The 26,802-nt window shown below is 39.0% G+C and overlaps 1 protein-coding gene across 1 annotated transcript in view; it reads left to right on the top strand.

Annotated features, from left to right (window-relative positions):
- kcnh3 (potassium voltage-gated channel, subfamily H (eag-related), member 3) overlaps positions 1 to 26,802 on the top strand; it is a 605,399-nt gene that overhangs the window by 295,604 nt on the left and 282,993 nt on the right. Inside the window, exon 2 of the mRNA XM_039756314.1 lies at positions 5,275 to 5,508. Coding sequence (XP_039612248.1) covers positions 5,275 to 5,508 — 234 coding nt within the window. The remainder of the gene's footprint in view (positions 1 to 5,274; positions 5,509 to 26,802) is intronic.

Below are 26,802 nucleotides of genomic sequence, written 5' to 3'. Positions count from 1 at the left end.
ATCCATCCATCATTTTTAATCCATTACTGAGTTCTTAGGAGACGAAGGCCCAATATATATTAGGAATGCCCGTCTACCGCAGGGCACATGCAAGCACACAGTCCCTTATAACTGGCCAATTTAGAGTTGCCATTTAACTGAACATACACATATTAAGGATTTGAGGGGAAAATGGAGCACCCAGAAGAACAATGCAGACATGAGGTTATTTAAACTTTGTACAGACAGCAGGCCGTTGGAGAGCTAAATGCTGAACCACAAAAAATTAAATATGGAATATAATAATAACAAAGCAATATATTACCACTTACTGTAAACTTTAATTTGTACTGTATTTGAACTTTTGATTTTCTCATCTCTTTGCCAACAAATATAAAAAAAACTCTGAACATTATTTTTATGTGTCTTTATCTTTCTAGTTTGTGGTAATGTTAAAATAAACAACCAGCTATTAGCTACAAATTAAAATGTTCAACAAGATTGGTAAAATGGCTTTCTCATATTAAGTTCAAATGAATGATCACAAAAGTGATGTAGGCATTATCCTTGCATGTATGCATTTAATTACTTAATGGAAATGTTCTATCTTAAGTGAAAAAAAAAAAAACACTAATAGTGTTTACAGTAGAACAGCAACCAAATACCAGTATTTAGTTTGTACTTTTCTGAACTAACAAAAGCACAAACATTAAATAAGACTGAATAAAGTCTTAAGCGCAGTTATATTTATTTATTTATTTATTTTTTATTATACTTTGTTAATCCCGAATGAAATTACTTGGTTTTCGCATATCCCTTGGGGTCAGAGCGCAGGGTCAGCCATTGTATAGCACCCCTGGAGAAATTGAAGGTTAAGGGCCTTGCTCATGGGCCCAGCAGAGTAGCATCTCTTTTGGCAGTGACGTGGATTCGAACTGTAAAAAATGTTTTTTAAAAAGCATTGTTAATAATGACTCTCTTTCCGAACCAAAGCTCTTCTATAGTAGATTGAACTGTTTCAAGCAGTCCACTAAAAATGAGATCTGTTCAGTTTTAAACCATTGTTGAAACTTTATTACCCGATTTGCTTCCTTTACCGTTTCCCAGAATATTCCAGGAAGCGGCTATGAAATTTCACAGTTTATTGCATTCCTGTTCTGCCACATCAGTCACAGACTCGATTAAGGCCATGGTTTAGTCTAAACTGCATACTTGTAGCATAGCCTTTATTTCCCCTGTAAACAGATACCCTGGACCACAGATAAAGTGCCAAGCATGTGTTGGCTAGTGTTAAATGTGGAAGTTGTTAGGAAGCATTGCATACATGTTGATATCAAAGAAGCTGTTATCTTAAGAGTGGCAGCAGAAACAAAAACTGACAAAAAGGAAGAAAAAATCACAAAAAGTATAAATATCATTGTAGTGATTTCCTCCCACCATTCTACTCTCATTGTGTAAATACAAAAAATGTCCATTGCTTATATCTGATGTAATGAATTACAGATATCCCTTCCTTAAGCATTCTCCACCTGGTGAGTGGCTGTCATCTTTGTTCCCGATTCCTGATATTAATTAAAGAATAGAAACAGAAAAGCAAACACAACTCTTTACACTCCCTGCTTCTTAATGATCATCAGCTTTGTCCACAGTGCCAAGGTTGGGATGCCTTTTTCTTTTGGTAGAGATAGTTTTACAGATAGTATCCAGAATGTGAGGTACTTCATTTTTGATGCCCTGAAGCACATTGCTAAAGTTTTGACATCTATTAACATTTGAAGTATTTAAAAAAATACCTTTTCTTTGTCTGCAAAATGTTCTATGCCTTGATCAAGGAATTTTAGAATTATCTGCTGACTCTTTCAACTTTATTGAAAACAATTTCTTCTTCTAGTTTGAGCTCTTCTATGAACTACCACATTTGATGTACTGTAATTTCCTCCAAAGCACAAGCAGATTTTGTTTGTCCGAGTAATATACAAGGATTTATTTTCACTCAAACATTTTATGGCATATATAATTGGCTATTGCTAATATTGGTTATCTATTCAGCCATTTGCCCATTATCACAGAACTAAATCCAGTTTAGAGTCACAGGGGGGCAAACCTAACATAGCACTAGGTTCTCACTTAGTGAATACACACACACTCTGGCACACCTTCAACAAATTACTCACTAATGTTCCTTCTCCTTTTAAATCTATCAGACATTCCTGAAAGCAGCACACCATATAACAATAACATTGCCAAACCTACTCAATTTAATTGAGGATCACAGGGAGCTACAGCCTATCCTCCCAGTAATTTTCTTTTCAGGTTGCTGAATTTGTCTCCAAATGTTGCAGCAGGTTCAACAAGGTACCAAGTGGTATAAACCCACATCCCCCTCCTGTTTCTTTAAAAACAAAGCCATATTGATTTCTCTCTATCTATTTTCTTTGTGCTGCTAGGATACCTGCAGGTTTTCGTCTTCTTTTAACATCTTCTGGTTTCTTGCATAAGGTTGAGGGCCTAACAGGGCCTCTAATAAAAAGACATGGGCCATTGTTTAACAAGTCATTAGAGTGCACAGACTATAATTGTAATGGTTAGTTTTTTGAAGATGGCACTTTTAATCCAACCTTTTCTTGCAGCTTGTAGTATCACAATAGCTTTAAAGTGTGACTATTTTACTTTTAGTTTTCATTATAAATTCATAATTTCTTCATCTCATGAAGTATTGGACTTACATGGTTCCAAGGAAGCACTCATTTGCAACAAACTATGTGAAGAAACTACTGGTGTACTACTAACTGTACTAAGAAAATTAAAATTTTTTGTTACTTTATTTTTATTCTGTACTGTAATACTTAAAAAAAAATATGTATACATACATATCTTATATATAAACACCTACACGTGGAAGTATGTGTGTCTGTCTGTCCAGCCCAGAAGTGTGAGTATAGCATGAAGCTCAAAGAGCCGGCAAGGCAGCCCCAAGGTAACAAGTTGAAAGAAGAAAGAAGTACAAGGCTACACTATGAAGCTGAAAGAAAGCGACAATGTCGCCAAAGTAAAACCGCAGAGGAAAGACAAACTTAGCTGTTAATACACAAGCGAGGCAAGCACATCTACAAAATGAAACCTCAGAGAAGAGAGAAACTCGCTTAGTCGCCGATAGACAAGGTGGGTGAACACGTCTGCAAAACAGCCGACTCTGCATTTCAATTTGTTTTCTGACAATTTGAATAGTTTCTAGGAGCCCGGGGTTTTTAATTATATCATATTATATTATATATATATATTTTAATTATATTTATATATATATATTCAAGCCATCTCCTGCACCTAGTGATCTTTGGGCTTGTGTTTAAACACACCTGAAAAAGTTGCTCTTAAGGTCTTTGAACTGTAAAAAAGAAAAGATAATGCTTGTTCTTAATGGTGTATGTCATTTCTAATATGACATATTCAAACAATACTCTAACATTGTTTTCTGGTGGTAATTACATTGTATAACGAAATCATAGGAGGAGCAAAATATTTTCATTACCAATAATGAAAACTGTAGTGTAATAGGATCTGCTTCATGGGAACATCATCTTGGATACTAGAAAATATCCAAAAGAAAGGCAAAAGGTCCTCATTCATTTGTGTTTTCCACTACAATCCACTACTACTCACACACACTCCTGTACCTTGATAATTTAGATTCAGCAATAACTTGACCTCCTCATCTTTGAAACACCAAGAGAATAAACTACCAAGACACAGTGAGAACATATGAATTCAAAACAGTTGCACAAGCCTGGCCCGTTAACCATCATGTCATCCATGTTTGAAGTTGTTTAGCACATTTTTTTGCAGTTGGTTTGCATGAGACTGAATAACTATATGTATGACAGAAAGAGGGCTGTCCTCCTCTTGAACTTTCCTTTAAAAGAAACATTACAACTTTACTCTTTAATATTAGCACCAACTGGGCCATGCTGTAATTCTAGTTCATAATATCCTAAAGCAAACTGTTACATTAACTTAGACAATGCTGGGCTAGTCTCATATTTTATAGGATGCTGTATTCAGTTTCTTTCAGCAGGCCATTTTTGTTTATGATTATGCAAGAGAAGAGGAGACCTGATTTCATGCAGAAAGTCACATCATATTATATGCATCCAATTTTTCAGTCCTAGTTCGCTACATGCTGTCATTGAGAATTATGAAAGATCCTTCTTTCTGTTGAAAGATCATATAAACAGGAATAATTTTCTTCTGAAGCAGAAATATCTGTACTGTCATCTTCCGGGTACACTGCTTAAATGTACTAATATTTCTTTACATTATTTTTACTATGGTGGTATGTTATCCATTCAATCACCTGAGAATTAATACAATTCTTAAAATATTACAGTACAGAGAAACAGAGATATAGCTTGAGAACAAATGTTTCACATTTCAGAATATGCTGCTAGGTACAGATGGTGTCCACTTGCAGTACCATCAGGATTCAACTGCTACCTCACTTTATTTGTTGTTTTGATTAAAATTATTACTTGACAGTTAAGTACAAATTTATGTTAGAAAGTCTTAAAATATAAAACAAGATCTCTTTTACTTTTTATCTGAATTATGAGTAATATTTCTTGATGTCATATCATTATTTGAAGATAAATTCCTTGTTAGGATGGATTTATTTTGCTGTGCGAGTCCCAAAATAGGCAAACAGCTAAGTACTATTTGTATTTGTGTTACAACTCTGTCAGAGTTGTTCCTTCTTCATGTACGAATGGACTGATGTGCTGATAATGAGCTATTGTTTTGGTGAACGTATTATGTTAAATTTAATGAGCTGTGGCAGGTAGTTACCATCTATAGCCAAGGGCTGAACTCTGAGGTCAAGGATTTGCCTAACAGCCACCATGTTACAATGCCCTCTGACAACTCATTGTCACATTTCACCCCTGCTCAATGACTTGCACTTGAAGGTGAAGGCTCTTTGGTTTCTTGTCCTTGTTCAACTGAACTGCTTTAACCAAATGGGAAAAGAAATTTCAGTACACTTTCTTTTTTCTGGCTTCCCAGTACTGCCTGGCTTGGTGGTGTAGTGGAATCTGCTGCTACCTCACAGCTTCAGGAATCTAGGATTGATTCCGTATGCCTTCAGTATCTATACAGTGTTCAAACAGTGTCTTTCTTTGCTTTAATTTATTAAGAACAGCTACTGTACAGTAGGACTACTAGTAGAAATACAGATAGGCATTGACTGTCTGGATAACAGGTGCAGGCTACAATTTACAACTCCTTTTTCTTCTTTCTCCACAGACAGCAACTTTGTGTTGGGAAATGCTCAGGTCCAGTCTTTGTACCCCATTGTGTACTGCTCAGATGGCTTCTGTGAATTGACTGGTTATGCACGGGCAGAACTCATGCAGAAGAGCTGTGCATGTCAGTTTCTCTATGGGGCAGAGACCAGTGTTCAGCTTACCGGGCAGATTCAGACAGCACTGGATGAACGGCGAGAGTTCAAGACTGAACTTATTTTATACAAGAAGTCTGGTAAGAGATGCATTTTCCTCTATTTGCACCAATCAAAAAATCAATAGGTTTAAAAATTAACTATATCGCCATTTGTATCATATTCGTCACATGATAATTCTCTGACCTGTTCAACATTAATATACTCAAAACATTCCAGAAAAGCTGGTTGTACACAAGCAAATACATGTCTACTGCCACCTGCTGGAATATCTGAGTACTACAGGCAAAAGATGGCATTTAATTGCTCTTTTGAAAATGGGTGGCTGGAGGTGAAGACGCCAACATACTTTTTGCGGTAATCTTTGTTCCATTTCAAAACGTTGCAGGTAGAATGATATTTATATTGTTACTGATATTGCAACATGAAGGTTTAGTGGCTCAAAACAACTTATAAATATTATTTTATACTAGAATTTATAGTAAAATTGTTTAAAGAAATGTGTCTCAAAACTAATACTGCAGGTACATAGGGCAATTCACCCCCCAATCATCTCTGAAGCATTAATTGTATTGCATTTCATGTTGTAATATTCATTATATTTACAACATATTACAGCTTGAGATGTTATTTTAGGATATATTTAGAGAGGAAATTGAAACATTTATATACATTTTCTATTCATATACAACGTTATTGTTGTATTGGTTTACTTGCTAATATGTTTCTAATAGATTTTCAATAAAACAATGCCTTGTTTTTTTTTCTTTATCTGTATGTTATATTTCACCAATTCATAGATCAAATTGAGAGTATCATATATAGATATCTACACGTAGAAGTGTGTATGTGTGTGTGTGTCTGTCCAGCCCAGAAGTTAGAGGTGGAGTCGGGGTAAGAGCTCTGCCTCCAAGGAAACAGAAAATTCGCTTAGCTGCGAATACACAAGCGAGGCAAGCACGTCAGCTAAACAAAACCTCCGAAGAAAGACAAAGTCACTTAGCCGCTAACATCGGCAAAACGGTATCCCTTTTACTTTTCCTCCTGCTGCTAATGCACAAGCGATGCAAGCATGTTGGCAAAACAAATCCTCCTAGGAGACAGATGCCCAGAGCAGTTCCTTTCAATTACCTGACATCTACATTTCAATTTTTTTCTGACAATTTCAATAGCTTCTCAGACCCTGGGCTTTTTACAGCACGGGCTTACACAGCTAGTATTCAATAATTTGATTTTGGTGTGTAATTTTTAGATGGCAAAAAATACAGCATTGAATAGGCCTTGCACTTATTTGTAGATGGCAAATCAAGTGACATAGAACAATTAGGGAAAGATGAGGATGATGATGATGAAGAATGAACTCTTAATGCAATACTAGTCTGAGGGAATCTCAACTAGTAGTGATGAGAAAGAACTGCAAGCTGAAAGTATAGACCAGATTAGCACAGAAGTAAATGGCCTAAAATCACTAAATGAGTCGGCAAGTGGCAAAGTGAAAAAGAAAGAGTACTGATGGAGAAGAGGAATTTGATCCTCCCGGACATTGAGTTTTAAGAATGTGATGATGAAGCCTCGGAACATAGGTTTGATGGAATGCCATACACATTTTGCAAGCATTTTGTTAATGATGAAATATTATGTAAACAAATAAATCAGTGCAGTGTACAGAAACATGGAAAATCAATAGGGACAAATGTCAAAGAAATTGAACAAGATCTTGGTATGTACCTGCATATGAGATTAGGACAGATGCCCAGTTTTCAAGGCTTTTGGGTGATGGAGACAAAGCATGCTGCAATTTGTGATGTCATGTTTCAAGATCAATTTTTGAAACTGCTGACACCGATTCACTTTCAGGACAACCTCAATGTGTCTGATGATACGAAGAAAGGCAAAATATGGAAGCTCAAGTAATGGTAACAAAAGCTAAGAGAAAAATTAATTCCAAACAGCCTGAAGAATTTAATATGATAGATGAAATCATGGTGCCATTCAAGGGCAAATCTTATCTACATGTCTACATGCAGGCAAAACCTCATAAATAGGGGTTCAAGAGGTGGGCATGTGCTAGAGAAAGGGTCTTTCTTTATGATTTGTGATGTCTGCCAAGGTGAAGAAAATACAGATAAAGAGTAATCTGATGTTGTTGTTACTGGAGATGTTGTACTAAAAATGACATCAGTTCCCCTAGTGGAACACCTGAAAGAAAGAGGAATCTACTTCATAGGCACAATCCGAATGAACAGGGTAAAAGACTGCAGAATGCCAGATGAAAAAAGACTTGAGAAAAAAAAAGGGAGGAGGATTTTAGAGTTAACCAGGAAAATATTAACATTGCAAGATGGTGTGACAACAAAACCATGAACCTGATCTTTTCTTTTGTTGTTATTGAACCAATGGGGAAATGGAAAGTAAAAAAGATGGGTTTAAAAATCCAAAACATACATAATAGTTCCCAGACCAGCCAATGTTGAATAGTACAACAAATTCAGGGGAGGTGTTGATCTCCTAGACATGCAGTCTGTACTTGACAAGTTGAGCTTTAAATATCAGCGTTGGTACATGTACATTTGGTGGCACACTGTCACAGTGGCAGTCATTAATGCATGGAACAACTACAGTAGAGACCAGAAAGAAACCCATGGCTCTGCAAAGGTTTCAGGCTTCCACTGGCACTTCTCTCACAAGCGCAGGAAAGGCCAGGACCAAGTGTGGCAGACCACTATCCTCTCCAGATCTGGAAGCAAGACTGCCCTGCAAAAGGCCAACTTGCAGTGTGCCTGCTTATTTGAGAAAAGATGGTATTGATCATTTCCCAACATGGGAAACTTCACAGAGATGCAAGCACTGCACATCACTTTTCACAGGTCTACCGTGAGAAATGCAAAGTACATGTATGCTTAAACAAAGTCAGAAACTGTTTTTATCCTACCACAATATAAAGTAAAAAAGGTAAAAATTTCCCTTTACAAAAAATAACCAAGCCATTTGAAATGTTCTAAATCTTGTCCAAAATGTACACCTTTGTGTCTTAAAAAAAACATTTGCCATAAATGCCTTGTGAATCAAAAATTGTACAAAACTGATCATATATGCAAATTATTTTTTCAATTTTATTTGTTTATTTTATCAAAAGGTTCAATAAACAGTTTAGTTTTTATAAAAATTAGTATTTTCTGGCTATTATGTTATTTATCAGGCTTTACAGGGTTAAGAAATCTAATAAAAGCTTGTAATAACTAGCCATGAAGACAACTGTAGATCTGATAAAAGACATTCCTTTATTATAATGTATTACAGTATTTTGTTTATTATACAACACTGTAAATATTCATCCATCATCCCACCCGCTATATCCTAACTACAGGGTCAAGGGAGTCTGCTAGAGCCAATCCCAGCCAACACAGGGCGCAAGGCAGGAAACAAACCCTGTGCAGGGCGCCAGCCCACTGCAGGGAATACACACACACACACACAAGGGACAATTTAGGATCGCCAATCCACCTAACCTGCATGTCTTTGGACTGTGGGAGGAAACCGGAGCACCCGGAGGAAACCCACGCAGACACAGGGAGAACATGCAAACTCCACGCAGGGAGGACCCGGGAAGTGAACCTAGGTCTGCTAACTGAGAGGCAGCAGCGCTACCACTGCGCCACCGTGCTGCCCACACTGTAAATATTTTCAATTATTTTCTGTTATGATACATTCCAATAGCTCATTAGCTCATTCAGTCTACACATACACACTCATATGCTTCATATATGCACACTAAAATTCTACATTTCTTTTTTCAGCAGTACCAGAGCTTCACCAATATCAGGAGTTATACACAAATATTTTTGACCTGGTGGGTGCAGAACTAGAGGTATCGCTACAATATTGCACTAAACCTTATTTCAAAATGAAGAGCATGGCAACAAAAAAATCCTGTTTAATAAACAAACATTGAAGCATTTACAAACAAGTACTGGGATTGTAAGATGCCTGTGGCAGAATTACATTAGATCACCAGCTAAGCAAGACAAAGGATGCGAGATACAAAAAAAATTCAATAAAACAGACAACCTAGTGAATTTCATGAACCTTCGTGAATTTCCCCTTGGGATTAATAAAGTATCTATCTATCTTTCTAGTGTCCTGTACCTAGCCAAATTTCATTGTTCATTCTTCTACCTTTTGTCAGAGCTAAGGTTTAAAGGGTACCAGCTGAACTAGCAGTGATGAATCAGAGCTTCAGACATCCTATTTTCTTTCTGTTTCATGTTTGAAATGTTTTTCATTTCTTTTTGCAGTTTCCAATAATCTTATTGGTATGATGATGACATCATTTCCCTACTTCTGCAGGAATTTGTATTTGGCACCTTTTGTTTTCCATGGACACTGCTATTTTATGCTTGTGTTTCATGGATGTGGCCGTATTATTTACTGTAACTATGCCTCTTGCCAGTCATGAGACATATCATTAGATCTCACCCAAATAAAATGGCACTGTACAGTTTTTGACTTACGGTATTGAATTCACTTTAAAATTAACTTGTTTGTCAGAGTTAGATTTTGGTAGTTGAAATAGGACAGTGTTAGGACATTTGACAACATTCTTCGATTTATGATCAGGTTTTTATCTGGTTTTGTTTATTCTATTCTTGTTTGTTACCCTCTGTATCCAGCTCCTGCCTCTTAACAGATTTGACTTCTGCCATACCCTTTGTAGTTTATTTCCTGGTCACAACTCTCCATTTGCTTCTGTCTAATCTCATTCAGATCACAATACCACCAAACTAGTTAATGGCTCCAAAATATTGCAGAACAAATGATTTTTATATATAAAGACCATCTTGTCGACAGCATTTTCCCCATAAGGATCTTTTCTTTTGCATAGTTCTCAAAATGCCTTCATTGTTCTTTATTTTCAGATATTGTATGATGGACACAGTTGTTTTGGCTAATTGTTGTTTGGCTGTTAATTAAGGAAAAACAAATAATTAAGGGGTCTGAGTCTTCAAAAGAAAGTCAATTAAAATTAATTCAAAAGAGTCAATTAACAGCAAAACCAGGCCACTCATTAAGAAAAGCTGCAGCCACAGCGGTCCTCCAGGACCGGAGATGGCGGCCCCTGCTCTAAAAGGCACATAGCCTCTGTAGATTATTAAAACAGCAGAATCAACTGTGGGAACGGAAAACAATAGTCCAACCAGTAATTACAATTGTTTCTCTGTGGAGTGAAATATGAGATGAGCTCCATTGTTATTCTACCAAATGAACATGAGTCTTCACATTTCAAAAATCATTAGTGTAAGTAAGTGAATAGTTGAGAAAGGATCGATGATATGTGTCAGAGTGAAGTTATTCACATAAATGGAATTATTTGCTATTGACAGAAGTTCAGTGTAGAGAAATCAAAGCAAGAGTAACTTCTTTGGGTGGAAAAGACCAAGGGCCTCATTTATAAACGGTGTGTATGCACAAAAATGTTGCGTAAGCCCGTTTCCATGCTTACATTGTGATATATAAAACCTATATGTAAACCAACCTATAAATGCTTGGCGTACACAAGTTCTCTGCTCGGTTTTGCAAACTGGCAGCACCCAGCATCAATGCAGTGCTTTTGTTCTAGTGTGGTTTCCCTTCCTTTTTAAGATCCACATCCCTGAAGTGGCTTTATCAAATACACTGAAATTAACCGCATATTGTTTATTAGTTTATGGCATCTGATTGTAATTAACCTGTAATAATATAATGGACCACGGAATGGCCAAACTATTACAAATACTATAGCTACTTTATCGTTGTTTCTCTCAATGCACCACTCATAGTATTTATCCCACTGTATCTGAGTGTGGAATCACAGCTGCACAGCAGCTGATCAGAAAGAGAATTATCAGTATACAGCATGAAGCACACGCTGCCTCAGCCATGCACATGATCTATTAAATTGCTCTCAAACAGCAAACGCTTCAGAGCCTTTCCTGTATGGACCTCACGGTTCAAAAACAGTTTCATCCTAAGAACTACAGGGAGTGCAGAATTATTAGGCAAGTTGTATTTTTGAGGATTAATTTTAATATGGAACAAACACAGTGCTATCAGTCAATCCAAAATGTTAATAAACCTGAAACCTGAATGTTTCACAATGGAAATGTGAGTGTGAACATCATCAGGGGAATACATATGTGTGCACAATTATTAGGCAACTATTAGTGTGCAGATTTATTATGCAACTAAAGGAAAAATGAAAATTTTCCCATCTCACTTGTTTATTTTCATCTGTTATAGGGAGAATAATAAACAAACACCTCAAAATTTACAAATAAACATCTCTGACATTTCAAAAAATAAATCAATCAATCAATGACCAATATAGCCACCCTTCTTTCCAATAACAGTCATAAGCCTTTCCATTCATGGAGTCTGTCAGTTTCTTGATCTGTTGACGATCAGCTTTTTGTGGAGCAGTGACTACAGCCTCCCAGACACTCTTCAGAGAGGTGTATTGTTTTTCTCCCCCGTAAATCTAGCGTTTAAGAAGTGCCCACAAGTTCTCGATAGGGTTTAGGTCAGATGAGGAAGGGGGGCCATGTCATTATTCCTTCATCTTTAAGGCCTTTACTGGCTGGCCACGCAGTGGAGAACTTCGATGCAAGTGATGGAGCATTGACCTGCATAAAAATCATGGTCTTTTTCCTGTATCACTGTTTGAAGAAAGTGTCTTTGAAAAACTGGCAGTAGGTTTGGGAGTTGATTTTGAGTTCATCTTCAATGCAAAAAGGTCCAACTAGCTCATCTTTAAAAATACCAGCTCATACCAGTACCCCACCTCCACGTTGGAGTGGAGCTCTGTGCCCATTACTGATCCACAGGTCCATCCATCTGGTCCATCAAGAGTCACTCTCATCTCATCGGTCCATAAAACCTTTGAAAAAAATCTGTCTTCAGATATTTCTTGGCCCAGTTTTGACGTTTCAACTTATGTTTCTTGTTCAGTGGTGTTGGGTTTCAGCCCTCCTTACCTTGGCCATGTCTTTGAGCACTGAACACCTTGTACTTCTGGGCACTCCAGGTAGGTTGCAGCTCTGGAATATGAAAGTACTGGAGGATAATGTGTTCCTGGTAGCTTCACATTTGATTCTTCTCAAATCTTTGGCAGCTAATTTGCGTCTTTTGTTCTCAACACGTTTCTTGCGACCCTGTTGACTATTTGCAACAAAATGTTTGATGGTTCTGTGATCACACACCAATATCTTAGCAATTCCAAAAGTGCTGCATCCCTCTGAAAGACTTTTTACAATTTTTGACTTTTCAGAGTCAGTTAAATCTCTTTTTTGGCCCATTTTGCCTGAGGAAAACTAGCTGCCTAATAATTCTGCACACCTTGATATAGGGTGTTGATCTCCTTAGGCCACACCCTCCCTCATTACACAAATACACATCACCTGACGTGCTTAAATCCAATAAGCATTCAAGTTAATACAGCTTGGAGTTGGAATATACGCATTAAAAATGATGATATGGTCAAAATACTCACTTGCCTAATAATTGTGCACACAGTGTATAAAAGCATTCAATCAGTTCATCAAGTGCTCCTTGTAGAACTGTTTGTACTTATTAGTACAATCACCTCACGATACAGTTATAATATTGCAAAACCTGAGCGACTTTATAAAGAGCGTTTTTACATATGATGATGATATTTTAAAGATGAAAAGCAAAATATGTTTATTACATTATACAGATAAAATGATGTCATCATTTAAATAATCTATATTGTTAATAATTAATCATGTAAGGAAACAATGGCACAGCACTAGCAATGATCTGGTGCCCCATTCAGAGTTTGTTCAGACCTTACCCTGTATGCTTGATGGGACTGGCGTGACCCTGGATGGATAGATAGATGGAATAATTAAATATGTATTATGAAGATATTTCAACGTTCCTTAAAGGTTTTGAAGAATCTGCATTCTAAGCTTACAGATGGCTTAATTTCTATTACAGAGCTGATTGTGTGGCGATTGGTTACTTGGAGAAAGAAAAGGAAGGACAGGAATTGGGGGTTAGTATGTTTGAAAGAAACAGTACTGTTGCAGTAAATTATTTCATTGAAGGTCATGCACGGCGCAGCAAGCATCTTGTGGAAGGCAGGAACAATCCCTGGACAGGGTGCCAGCTCATCACTATCACTGCGCCACCGTGTTCCCATGTTTGGTAACATGCTTTAATTCCTTTAATCATGAAAATGATATCAAGTATACATCTCAGTATTTAATTATTCAGAGAGCTGTAATATCACAAATGTAATGGATTCTGTGTCCTGTCGGAGGAAGAGAAAGCCCATTTAAGAAGCGCATAGTGATTCACACACATATACAGCACATAGAACACATATAAAACAAAGCATTTAACATGCTACTTTAGTTACGATGGCATTTGAGAAATTAGTAAACTAAACGATTTAAAGATTAAGTTTATGGTGTTCTATGTTAATGACAAAATAAACTACGTGATTAAAGTGGAAATTTTGAGATTAAAGTTGACATTTTGAGCTTTTTTCCCCACTGTGTGCCTATTTTTTTTTTTTCTCTGTACCCTAATAAGCTTTCATATGACACTCATTCGGTGTCATCTTTTCACGGCGACTTTGATATCTGACAACTTCTTTTTTATTTCAGGCACTGTGCGACTTTGTGAACTTGAGCTTTCAAGTATTCTCCGACACTCTATGTCACTCAATCAACTTCCTTTTATTGTTTACTAGCAAAATATCCACACTTCACAGCGGAGAAGTAGTGTGTTATAGAAGCTATGAAAAAGAAAAGGAAACATTTGAAAAATAACGTAACATGATTGTCAATGTAATTGTTTTGTGACTGTTATAAGTGTTGCTGTCATCAAGGATTTGATAATCATTATTTCTTTGAATCAGGTTCGTATTTGGAGGATGTGTTGTGTTCAAGTTACATTCCGTGTTTGCTAAGGTGTTTAACAGGCATTCCCAGTATTAAGTTGTGGATTTGCCTGTGAATATTTAGCGGCAGCGTGTCTATGAACTTAATTTAAACTTAAGCTTTACACCTTGCTTTCCTATTGATATGTCTACAAAGGCTTGTTCAGCTTCAGAGGGTTGTTCTTTTCTTACTGCATCAATAAACAGCTCATCTTCCTCATTATCTGAGACATCACACACTGCATGCACGGGTTTACCTTTTCCAGTCCTGCAAACTTTAGCAAAGTGGTTCAATTTACATTTTTTTACACTTCCTTTATCTGGACATTGACTTTTACCACCGTGTGCTTTGTTTCCGCAGTAGCTGCACTTATGAATATGCTTGTATGCGTCATTCGCTTCATATTCTTTTGCTGCCTTCTCAATTGTGTAATGTGTCTTTTGTTCAGTGCACTTTGGAGCTCTTGCTTGTTGTCTGCATTCTGCGTTAACATTCAGTTCACATGAGCCGCTCGAAGTACATGCATCGAAGTTTCACTCGTGAATCTAAGATGTTTAACAGGCTTTCCCGGTATTAACTTTTTGATTTACCTGCGAATATTTAGCGGCAGCATGTCTATTGGATTGCTGCTGACGGACGGCCTTATATGTTGCAGGCACTCAATTACATGGGAGGCGTGAGTATGGGGGACGCAATATAGGCAGGCAGCCAACTACTTGGGAGGCGTGGTGATGGGGGACACAACTCCGCCTCACACGGTGACAGAGCTGCAGGCTATGGCCATATACATGTACGTAAGTAGGATTCAGTTATGACCGTTACATGTAGAATTTCGAAATGAAACCGACTTAACTTTTGTAAGTAAGCTCTAAGAAATGAGCCTGCCAAATTTCAGCCTTCTACCTACACGGGAAGTTGGAGAATTACTGATGAGTGAATGAGTCAGTCAGTCAGTCAGTTTTTGAGGGCTATGCCTTTTATTAGTATAGATACCACTGTTAAAACCAACAAATAGTACATTTTTCCTTGTCTCCACTTGGTATTAGCTGAAATTCTTCAATTTCCCCCATGCCTTTGCCATTGCCTTTTCACAGAACGCTGAGCTTAAGGGCTATTTATATTGATTTGCATATTCAGAGAGGAATAATTCTGGGAGGAGTTTCAGGAGTGGCAGCAGGCTCGTACACATGTGTTACTTTTCATGCTGACCAGGATTTATGGAGTGGAAGAATGTGGGAGCTGGCGAAAGCACAGATTTACACATCTGGATTTTTTTGTGCATATGCACATTTCCGCTTTTGTCCATACGCAATATTTTAATGTGAATTCTACGCATGGCGTTATGCATGAGGCCACCTGAGAAATGTAAAGTAAGTCTAAAATACCTATACAATAACTATAATTATAATAAACAAACAATAAAACAGCGGAGAAGCCGTGGATTAAACAAAAAGGCTGTAGTTATCAGTAAGGAGACATGAATCCCGTGGCGAAGCAAGGAAGGGAATGTAGAGACTGGAGCGACAGACGGTCTTATATAGGCAGGCAGCCAACAACGTGGGAGGCGTTGGGATGGGGGACCCAACGCCACCTCACACGGTGACCGAGCTGCAGGCTGTGGACGTATATATGTACGTAAGTAGGATTCAGTTAGCGTTGGGAACCCGTGTACCAAATTTCTTAAAGATGGGTCCATAAGACTGTTGAAAAGTTCAATATGGCGGCCGACAGTGGCATCATACCACCGAAATAAGTACGTACGTTGGTTTTGGTTAGTGCAGGGACGCCGCCTACCAAATTTCGAGAAGATGGGGCCATAAATAAGAAAGTTTAACATGGCGGACGTTGTTGACTGTTATGACCATTACGCGTAGAATTTTAAAATGAAACCTGCTTAACTTTTGTAAGTAAGCTGTAAGGAATGAGCCTGCCAAATTTCAGCCTTCTACCTGCATGGGAAGTTGGAGAATTAGTGACGTTGGAAAGTTCAATATGGCAGCCGACAGTGGCGTCATACCACCGAAATAAGTACGTACATTGGTTTCGGTTAGCGCAGGGAAGCCACCTACCAAATTTCGTGAAGATGGGGCCGTAAATAAGAAAGTTCAACATGGCAGATGTTGTTGACCGTTATGACCGTTACACAAAGAATTTCAAAATGAAACCTGCTAAACTTTTGTAAGTAAGCTGTAAGGAATGAGCCTGCCAAATTTCAGCCTTCTACCTACACGGGAAGTTGGAGAATTAGTGATGTTGGAAAGTTCAATATAGCGGCCGACAGTGGTGACATACCAACGAAATAAGTACGTACATCGGTTTCCGTTAAAAGTTCAATGTGGTGGCCGACAGTGGCATCATACCACCGAAATAAGTACCAAATTTCAGCCTTCTACCTACACGGGAAGTTGGAGAATTAGTGAGGTTGGAAAGTTCAATATGGCGGCTGACAGTGACATCATACCACCGAAATAAGTATGTACATTGGTTTCGGTTAGTGCAGGGAAGCCGCCTACCAAATTTCGTGAAGATGGGGCCATGAATAGGAAAGTTTAACTTGGCGGACGTTGTTGACCGTTATGCGTAGAATTTCGAAATGAAACCTGCTTAACTTTTGTAAGTAAACTGTAAGGAACGGGCCTCCTAAATTTCAGCCTTCTACCCACACGGGAAGTTGGAGAATTAGTGACGTTTTGAAAATTCAATATGGCGGCCAACAGTGGCGTCATACCACCGAAATAAGTACATACATCGGTTTTGGTTAGCGCAGGGAAGCCACCTACCAAATTTCATGAAGATGGGGTCAGCCTTCTACCTACACGGGAAGTCGGAAAATTGGTGACGTTGGAAAGTTCAATATGGCGGCCGACAGTGGCATCATACCATCGAAATAAGTAAGTACATTGGTTTCAGTTAGCGCAGGGAAGCTGCCTACCAAATTTCGTGAAGATGGGGCCATATATATATTGTCACGCTTGGGTCACAGATTTGCACAGAGACACAGAAGGTCGTAGAAAAAGAAGGATTTTTATTCAGACACCGCAAACACATGAGCTTAAACGTGCTCCATGACAAGTCAGATATAACAGTTCCGCTAGGAGCAGAGAGAGATAAAAGCAAACAATCAATTCCCAAACTGACAGGCGCTGCACAAGGCTTATAAGTCGGCGGAGTACCGCGCGAGGCTTGTATTACGCGTTATAGTGCAAGGATAAGGAGCAATGTGTAGTCAGTGTTTCAGGGTTTGTGGTTTTCCCAGGGCGTCTGTCTCTATTTGGGGTGCGATCAGCCCTCCAGCTCACACCCTCCCCCTCAGCTTTATTCACATTCCTGTGAATCAAGCGACTCTCTGTACTAGGTTCATTTAGTCGTGATAATACATCTGCGTTGACGTGTTCAGAACCTGGTCGGTGCTTTACTGTGAAACTGTAAGGTTGTAAACCCAGAAACCATCTCATTAGACGAGAGTTTGTATCTTTCTGTCGGTACAACCACTGGAGTGGAGCATGATCAGTTACCAAAGTGAAGTTTCGTCCCCACAAGTAATAGCGAAGCGCTTCCACAGCCCACTTAATTGCCAAGCATTCTTTCTCAATTGTAGAATAATTGCGTTCCCTAGGAAGTAATTTCCTACTCAAATATGTGATTGGATGTTCTTCTCCATCAAAAATTTGTGACAGGACTGCCCACACCAAATGCACTTGCGTCTGTTTGCAAGATAAAATCTTTTGTGAAATCCGGGTTCCTTAGAACCGGGTAAGAAGACAATGCTTTTTTTAAATCGTTGAAAGAACGTTCGCAATTTTCTGTCCACAGGACAGGTCGGTTTTTTCTGCCTCTAGTAAGTTCTGTAAGAGGAGCAGCTCTATGTGCAAAATTTGGAATGAATTTTCTGTAGTAACCAGCGAGTCCCAGAAAGGCGTACTTGTTTCTGTGTCTCAGGTCTCGGGTAAACAAGCATTTCTTCTATTTTCCTTAATTGTGGCCTAAGTAAACCCTTGCCCATAGAATAGCCTAAGTAATGAGTCTCGGACATGCCTAGTTTACATTTCTTAGGGTTAGCAGTAAGGCCAGCCTGTCTCAAGCTTTCAAGAACGGCTTGAAGCCGCTCTAAGTGTGTTTTCCAATCATTGCTAAAAATCACGACATCGTCAAGGTATGCCCCAGCATATTCAGAGTGAGGACGTAGGATCTGATCCATCATACGCTGAAAAGTTAGAGGTGCCCGTGAAGACCAAACGGAGTCTTGTAAATTCATAGAGTCCGTCAGGAGTCGCAAATGCCGTTTTCTCACAACTGCTAGCCTCTAAAGGCACCTGCCAATAGCCTTTCGTGAGATCTAGCGTGGAGATATAGCTCGCCTGACCCAGTTTTTCCAACAGTTCATCGACACGGGCATGGGATAAGCATCAATTTAGAGACCTTATTCAAGCGCCTGAAATCGATACAGAACCGAACCGAACCGTCTTGCTTTGGGACTAATACGACTGGGCTGCACCAGTCACTTTTACTTTCACGAATTACACCCAGTGTCAGCATCTTTTTACCTCTTCACACAATATTTCGCGCTTCGTATCGGAACGGCCGCATCTGTACGCGAACATCAGGTGCAGTGGTAATTTTATGTTTTGTAATGTTAGTCTTGCCTGGTAAATCTGAAAAGACATCAGTGTTCCGTTCTATCAAAGATAACAGTTCTGTCTTTTGCGTGTCAGTAAGATCGTTACCAATGGTAACATCGGACTGAGAAACAGCAGCCAAGGAAGTGTTAACCTCTTGTCGGTCGTGCCATTCCTTCAAGAGGTTAATGTGTAAAATCTGGAATGGTTTGCGCCGCCGGTATTCTAACCTTGTAATTTACGGACTCATACGCTCCTCAATAATGGCGGGCCCTGCCATTTAGCTAAGAATTTGTGTGGATCCGAGGGAACCAGTACCAAAACACGATCGCCAGGTTTGAACTCACGGAGCTTGCTGCGCCTATCGTAAAGACGCTTCTGAGTTTCCTGTTCTCGTTGTTGGTGTTCCACAGCAATAGAGGAAAGCATAGAAATTCTGTCTTGCAACGAAATTAGTCGATCTGCAAAGCTTGGACCTTTAGCTGCTCTCTCGCTTCCTATCCATTCCTCACGCACCACATCCAGGATGCCTCGCGCCGCCTGCCAATAACAACTCGAAGGGACTCAAGCCAGTGGACGCCTGTGGTGATTCTCGCACGCGCACAAAACAAACGGTAGGACAGTGTTCCATGTTGTGGGATCATTATGAGCAACTCGCCTGATCATCTGTTTCAATGTTTTGTTAAATCGCCGGTTAAACCATTCGTTTGAGGATGGTAAACAGTAGTACTCAATTTCTTAATAGCAAAGCTGTCACACAATTGTTTCATCACTTGAGAAGTGAAAGGTGTGCCCTGATCAGTTAAGATTTCTCTAGGGATACCAATACGAGTAAAAGTTTCACATAGTGCTTTGGCTACAGCCGAAGAGTTGGCCTTTTCAGCGATCATTTCTGGATATCGTGTCGCATAATCAACCAACACCAGCAAATATTGGTACCCATCCTTAGTCTTAGGTAATGGTCCCACAATATCTAATCCCACACGCTGAAAGGGAACTTCCAATATGGGCATAGGACAAAGGGGAGCCCGAGGAGGCTTATAAGCAGAGACGATCTGGCAGTCTGGACATGAAGTACAAAATCGTTCAACATCTTTTCCCATATTAAGCCAATAAAATCGTTTTGATAACCGGTCTCTAGTTTTGTCGGCACCGAGGTGCCCCCCCAAGATGTGTGAATGTGCCAGATGCAAAACAGTTTCCCTATGTGCTTCAGGTACCACCAGTTGTTCAATAAATTCCCCCTCCAAATGATCTGAGATCACTCTGAAAAGGCAACCGTCCTTTTCTATAAAGTGTGGGGTTTTCACACCCCCGGAATTACGCTCTTGGTAATAAGAGTCATTAGCAGGGCGAGCCTGTTTAAATGCATATTCTAATGAGCTATCAGTATGCTGCAAACGCACAAAATCTGATTGTTCGTTAACACTCGGTTTGTGTTCGAGGCGTTTGCAATCTGGGAAGATGTAGAAGGAGCAGCCCATTCTGGAAGATTGTCGGGGGTGACCTCCTCCGTCTCGCTGGAGAGATCGGGTTCAATATCTAAGTTGGGCTCTAGATTTTCCCGGCCGCTACCAGTTCTTCGTCTTGGATTTCTTCTTCTTCTCCCCCCCCACCAAGTTCATTAGTGGACTGGACTACTGGTCCCTTACATTTATTAATCAGTTTCGAAAAAGGGCATTTCTCCGTCCTATGAGTAATGGCCAAGGGCACGAGTCCAAACGGCAGACCAAACCTTAAAGTGGCGCCCTATAAGTTAAAGGAAGAAGTAAAGTCTGATAATCTTTAACATCACCATGTACACAGCGTATTTTTACAGTCTCACAGTCTCTAAGGTATTGTTCATTAAGACAGTCTCGTCTCACAATACAAAGGTCACTTCCGAATCTAACAATGCTGAGATTTCTCTGTCCCAATTTCACCGGGATCAACAAGCCATCTTTTCCATCCGGATATGTAATAGTTGAGCAACAAATCTCGGCCAGTCCAATCCCCATTGAATGAGCTGGAGACAAGCGACAATCTCTTGCCAAATGGCCGAGCTGATCACATCGGAAACATCTACGGTCGGCTCCGTTTCGAAATATCCTCTGCGACGCCCACGCCGACGTGCTCTGTAGCCTCCACGGTCTTGTCGACCGCTGTTGCCGCTGTCTCCCCAGAAACAGGCGTCCCATCTACGACTGGATTTCCCGGGGTCCTACCTGACCCCATTAGATTTTCAGGTCCTGCAGCTTGTCGATCGGCGAGAGAATGTCCTGGACGTTCGTTCACAGGTTGCGAAGCAGCACGAAATCCACCGCTCTTTCTCCAAGTGGACTGTGAACCCTCTAATCGTCTGGACATAATCGTTAATGATTTAATATCATGGCGTAGAAATTCATCTCAAGAACTTCAGGTATGCCGCCAGTAATATATTCACGACAACTGTTTCCATCACGTCTCCTTCAAACCAACAGTGCACTTTATGTATCAAATCTTGAATTTGCGCACGGATTGGGTCATCCATGTTTAGTTTCCAGTCTTTAAGTGCAAATGTTTTAGACTTCTGAAATAAGTCTTCGGCGGCATCCATCTGTGCAACCACTCCTGGTACCACTTGTCACGCTTGGGTCACAGATTTGCACAGAGACACAGAAGGTCGTAGAAAAAGAAGGATTTTTATTCAGACACCGCAAACACATGAGCTTAAACGTGCTCCATGACAAGTCAGATATAACAGTTCCGCTAGGAGCAGAGAGAGATAAAAGCAAACAATCAATTCCCAAACTGACAGGCGCTGCAAGGCTTATAAGTCGGCGGAGTACCGCGAGGCTTGTATTACGCGTTATAGTGCAAGGATAAGGAGCAATGTGTAGTCAGTGTTTCAGGGTTTGTGGTTTTCCCAGGGCGTCTGTCTCTATTTGGGGTGCGATCAGCCCTCCAGCTCACAATATATATATATATATATGTATGTTTTGGGTCATTGCCCATCTGTATCATGAAACGCTGCCCAATCAATTTGACTGCATTTAGCTGGATTTGAGTAGGCAGTATGTCTCTGAACACCTCAGAATTCATTCGTCTGCTTCTGTCCTGTGTCACATCATCAATAAACATTAGTGCCCCAGTGCCACTGGCAGCCACGCACGCCCAAGCCATCACACTGCCTCCACCCTGTTTTACAGATGATGTGGTATGTTTTGGATAATGAGCTGTTCCACGCCTTCTCCATACTTTTTTCTTGCCATCATTCTGGTAGAGGTTGATCTTGGTTTCACCTGTCCAAAGAATCTTTTTCCAGAACTGTGCTGGCTTTTTTACATGTTCTTTGCAAAGTCCAATCTAGCCTTTCTTTTCTTGAGACTTATGAGTGGCTTGCACCTTGCAGTGCACCCTCTGTATTTACTTTCATGCAGTCTTCTCTTTATGGTAGACTTGGATATCGATATGCATACCCCCTGAATAGTGTTGTTCACTTGGTTGGCTGTTGTGAATGAAAATGATTCTGCGATCATCCACCACTGTTGTCTTCCGTGTACGTTCAAGTATTTTGCGTTTCTGAGTTCACCAGTGCTTGCTTTCTTTCTCAGGATGTACCAAACTGTAGATTTTGCAACTCGTAATATTGTAGCAATTTTTCGGATGGGTTTTTTCTGTTTTCGCAGCTTAAGGATGGCTTCTTTCACCTGCATGGAGAGCTCCTTTGACCGCATGTTGTCTGTTCACTGCAAAATCTTCCAGATGCAAGCACCACACCTCAAATCAACTCCAGGCCTTTTATCTGTCTAATTGATAATGACATAACGACAGACTTGCCCACACCTGCCCATGAAATAGCCTTTGAGTCAATTGTCCAAATACTTTTGAGCCCCTGAAATGAAGGGATTGTGTTAAAAAAATGCTTTAGTTGCCTCATATTTTTATGCAATCTTTTTGTTCAACCCACTGAATTAATTCTGAAAGTCTCTTCAACTGCATCTGAGTTGTTTAATTTAAAATTCATTGTAGTAATGTACAGAACCAAAATTAGAAAAAAAATTGTCTCTGTCCAAATATTTATATATATATTGTGGGAGACAGTCGGCAGCTTATCCCAGTGAACACATCCAGGCCGCTAGATGGAGTCCTCCCTGCAGCATGGAGGTGCCCCGTATTCCCGCAGGGCATCATGGGAGATAGAGTTCAACTTCGCAGCCCTGTTGGGTGCCGTGAGTGCCATCGGGTGACGCTGCAGGAAGACACAGGGATTTTTATTTTATATTTTAATATTTATTATATTTTTCTATAGCCCGGAAGTACTCCCAAGTCATGGGGATGGAAGAACAGAAGTACTTCCAGGCTGAAGAAAAATGTAAGTCTTCATCTGACCCGGATGTGCTATGAAATCACATGGACAGAAGGACAGAAGCACTTCCGGGTCAAGGACTATTTAAAGGACTGGTGCAGACCCAGCAAGCTGGGTGGTAGAGTGACGGAGCTGCTGTTAGGAGAGGAAGATTTATTATTATTTGTACTGGATTATTAATTACTAGCCAACCCGCGGCGTGTGATAATCAGGCCGGTTTTTTAATGATTTTTAAGAACAGGGAGAAAATTAACATTTGAAAAATCGGTAATGTAATAAATCAGCAAGAAAAGCAACATTGTAACAATGCACGGAACGAACCAACACACAATCGTCCGTGACTGAAAACTGGCGGACCGCAGATGGAGGGATGGTGGAGCACGGCGCAGAGTGTGGAACGGGAGGAGAGGAGAAGGACGTCCATTCAGCTCCCTCCTTCATGCTAGTCTGCTGAATTCCTGTTCAGTATGTACTGCCTGCTCATGTATGGAGGAATATTTCAGACAAAATTAAATAAATAAATACGCAAATAAATAAAAGTACTGTGAAATGTGAGCATAAATAAATAAATATGTCATGAAATGAGTGCCTAAATAAATAAATGTGTCATGAAATGAGAGCATAAATAAATAAATGTGTCACGAAATATGTTTTTGTTGCTTATTTATTTATTTAATTTTGTCCGTAACATTCCTCCAAACCATCATGAAATACGACTTGAAATAAAACTGTCACTTTCACTCGTCAAAGTTGAAAGGGTGGGCTCTAACACACCCTCTAGTTACTGATTGGTGAATCGATAGCACAAGAATTAATTAGAAAAATGCTTACTACTGCCGATGAAATGGATTCTGCTGAAGATATTACGTATATTAGAGAGAGAATTGAAGATGTATCGGAAGAAATTGCAATGTTGGCAGCCCTTTTAGACTCCGATATAGATTAAACTATTTTTGAACACTCCAGTTCAGGTGATGCAGTCCCCTGCTCTGAACGTCCATCCTTTGACATTCCAGCTGAGTCAATAGAAGACCTTCTGCTATGCGGTTTAAAAGTACGACCGATTACAGATCTATATGGTGTATCGGAGAAGACGATCACAAGGCAAATGAGCTAGTTTGATATACGGCTGTATTAGTTTAGGTACTTTGACATGGAATGCCCAAAGCAGCGCCAACTAATATTTTGAACTGAGTATTTGACCCTTGTTTTACGAGTATAAAATCAGGTGCATATTCGCAGCTACTTTTTCAAACAACTCTACAGCTCTGATCAGTGGCAGTTCAAACTGTGTCACCTGAACTGGAGTGCAGTAGAGTCCGTTCCACCTGTTCTTCGATAATTTCAAAAATAGTTTCATCTACATCGGAGTCTAAAAGGCTATATGGTTCATAGGCTATATGCTTCATAGTCTTAAAAGAAGTGGAATCCTTTCTCATATCCTATGACTTGTACAGAATTCTGCAATTTTGCAGGCTTTTTTCTAGTCCTCATTTGTGGTGTTCTTCAATATGCGGTGAAATGATAGAGTTTAACACAGATCTTCCCCCAATTTGCCTCACAGCCTCACATCACTTTGGTCAAACTTTAGCTGAGATCTGATTTCTTTATCTACACTTTATATACACAAATATAAGCCAAGAAAAGAACGGTGTGGCACTACATAGAATTACTTTCTGTGCTTACTGGTGCCCATATACTGTTTTTTTGGGGCTCTCCTTATATTTTAGAGTTGTGTAATATTTTCATTCTGTCTTTATGGTGGGCTTTACTGTGAATTTTAAAACCCTAGAAAAGTTCTTCTCTCCTTCCCCTGCTTTTTTATTCAGTAACCTACTGAATATTTCGTTTTTTAATGAAGTGGTTTTTTTTTATTTGGGGAGCACAAAAGCTGTTTATATATTCTAAAGTCTGCCATACAACACTTCCTTGTAGTGGTCCCAATGGTTACTTCACTTCATTCAAGTTATGTATTTATTCATTAAGCAGACACTTTAATCCAAAATGACCTAAAAATTATGTTAACATAACCAAGTCAACTTCAGTTTGGGTTCTGTTTTGAAAGAAGTGTTGCAAAATTGACCAAAACAAGTGAGAAATGTTCTAGACTTTATAAGTAAGCAATCAATTTAAAACATTAAATTAATTAACCTTGTCTTAAGTACAAAAAGAACCTAGCATCAAACCCACTAGTATTCATAAATCACGAAAATCTTCTTAAATACAATAAGGCCATCTTGCTGTTGGTGTTTTTCTTTCTTTCAGGTGGCAGGGGTTTAAAGACAAACACTTGAAAAGTACAACCAATGCCAAGCAAGGGTTAATTAATAGGGTGGACTTTTGGGATAGAGTAAGAGAGATAAAAAGTGAACCTGTAATTTTAAAACAAAACAGCTTTTATTCCAGTTCACAAAAAGTCTTTTTTGTTTTTAAAGATCTGCCAAATAATTAACATAGCCTCTTGGTCTGACATTGACAATTCATCGATTGACACATAAATAACAGAGCCACAGTGAAAGGAAAGTGTTAATAAATGCCAGGGACAATGCAAAACAAATGATATTTTCAATAATGCAATAGAAAAAAAGCTGTAAAACATTTTTAAAAAATGAAAGGTTAAATAACAAATCAAATCCTCTAAAGTGGCCCAAAGTTAACCATAACATTGTCTTTTTAAAGAAGCCAGTGGCACTGCCAAAGTACTCCCTAAAGGAAAGTAAGAAAACATATGGCTAGAAGTGTCTACAGTCATTTTTCTTTTTAACCAACAATGACAGCAGGGGCTCCACTTTTTATTTTACTTTGATTTTAATTGATAACAACTTTCTCAGCATGCAGCATTATTGAAAGAGAAAAAATATAAAAATTGTAGAGGTGCTCTTAGAATTTATGAACCAAAAGATATCAGTTGTATTAAATTTAAAGTTGAGCTGTGCTTGAATCTGAAGGTTTTATTTATTCCTTCAGAAAATTATTACATTAATTATGTATAGCAGTTCCAGCAGTGCTCCTTCTTTCACATACTACTGTGAATACTGATTAGAAATAGACATGTTTTTTAAAAAATATACAATTCAAGCCTTTGTACATTCCATAGTTTTACTGTTTAAGGCTGTGTTTCCTTGTTTCTACAGAAAAAATATAAAAAAATAATTGTGGCTTTTTTTTACCTGTGTGATGTACTGAATTGATGGACTAAATGCCATAAAAATTAGAATTATCCCTTAAAGAATTACATTTTTTCCTAGATTTCTGAACTTTTTAAAATGTGGAGTTAGATATGAACTTCTCTTTATTTTCTGAGATCACTCTAAAATAGACTTGTGTTAAACAAAATGACTGAATCTGATACTCGCTAAAACTGTGCCTATACACTGTATAGATTCATTCTACTCAGCATATCCCTAGGTACGCTACACAAAAAAGAAGAGGAACTCAACAGCCAGCAACACATGTGGATAGAAGCTGCCAGTGTGTCATAGTCTT

This window comes from Polypterus senegalus, chromosome 6 (genome assembly GCF_016835505.1).
Source record: "Polypterus senegalus isolate Bchr_013 chromosome 6, ASM1683550v1, whole genome shotgun sequence".
Lineage (NCBI taxonomy): Eukaryota > Metazoa > Chordata > Cladistia > Polypteriformes > Polypteridae > Polypterus > Polypterus senegalus.
This window is presented reverse-complemented; position numbering and strand designations above follow the sequence as displayed.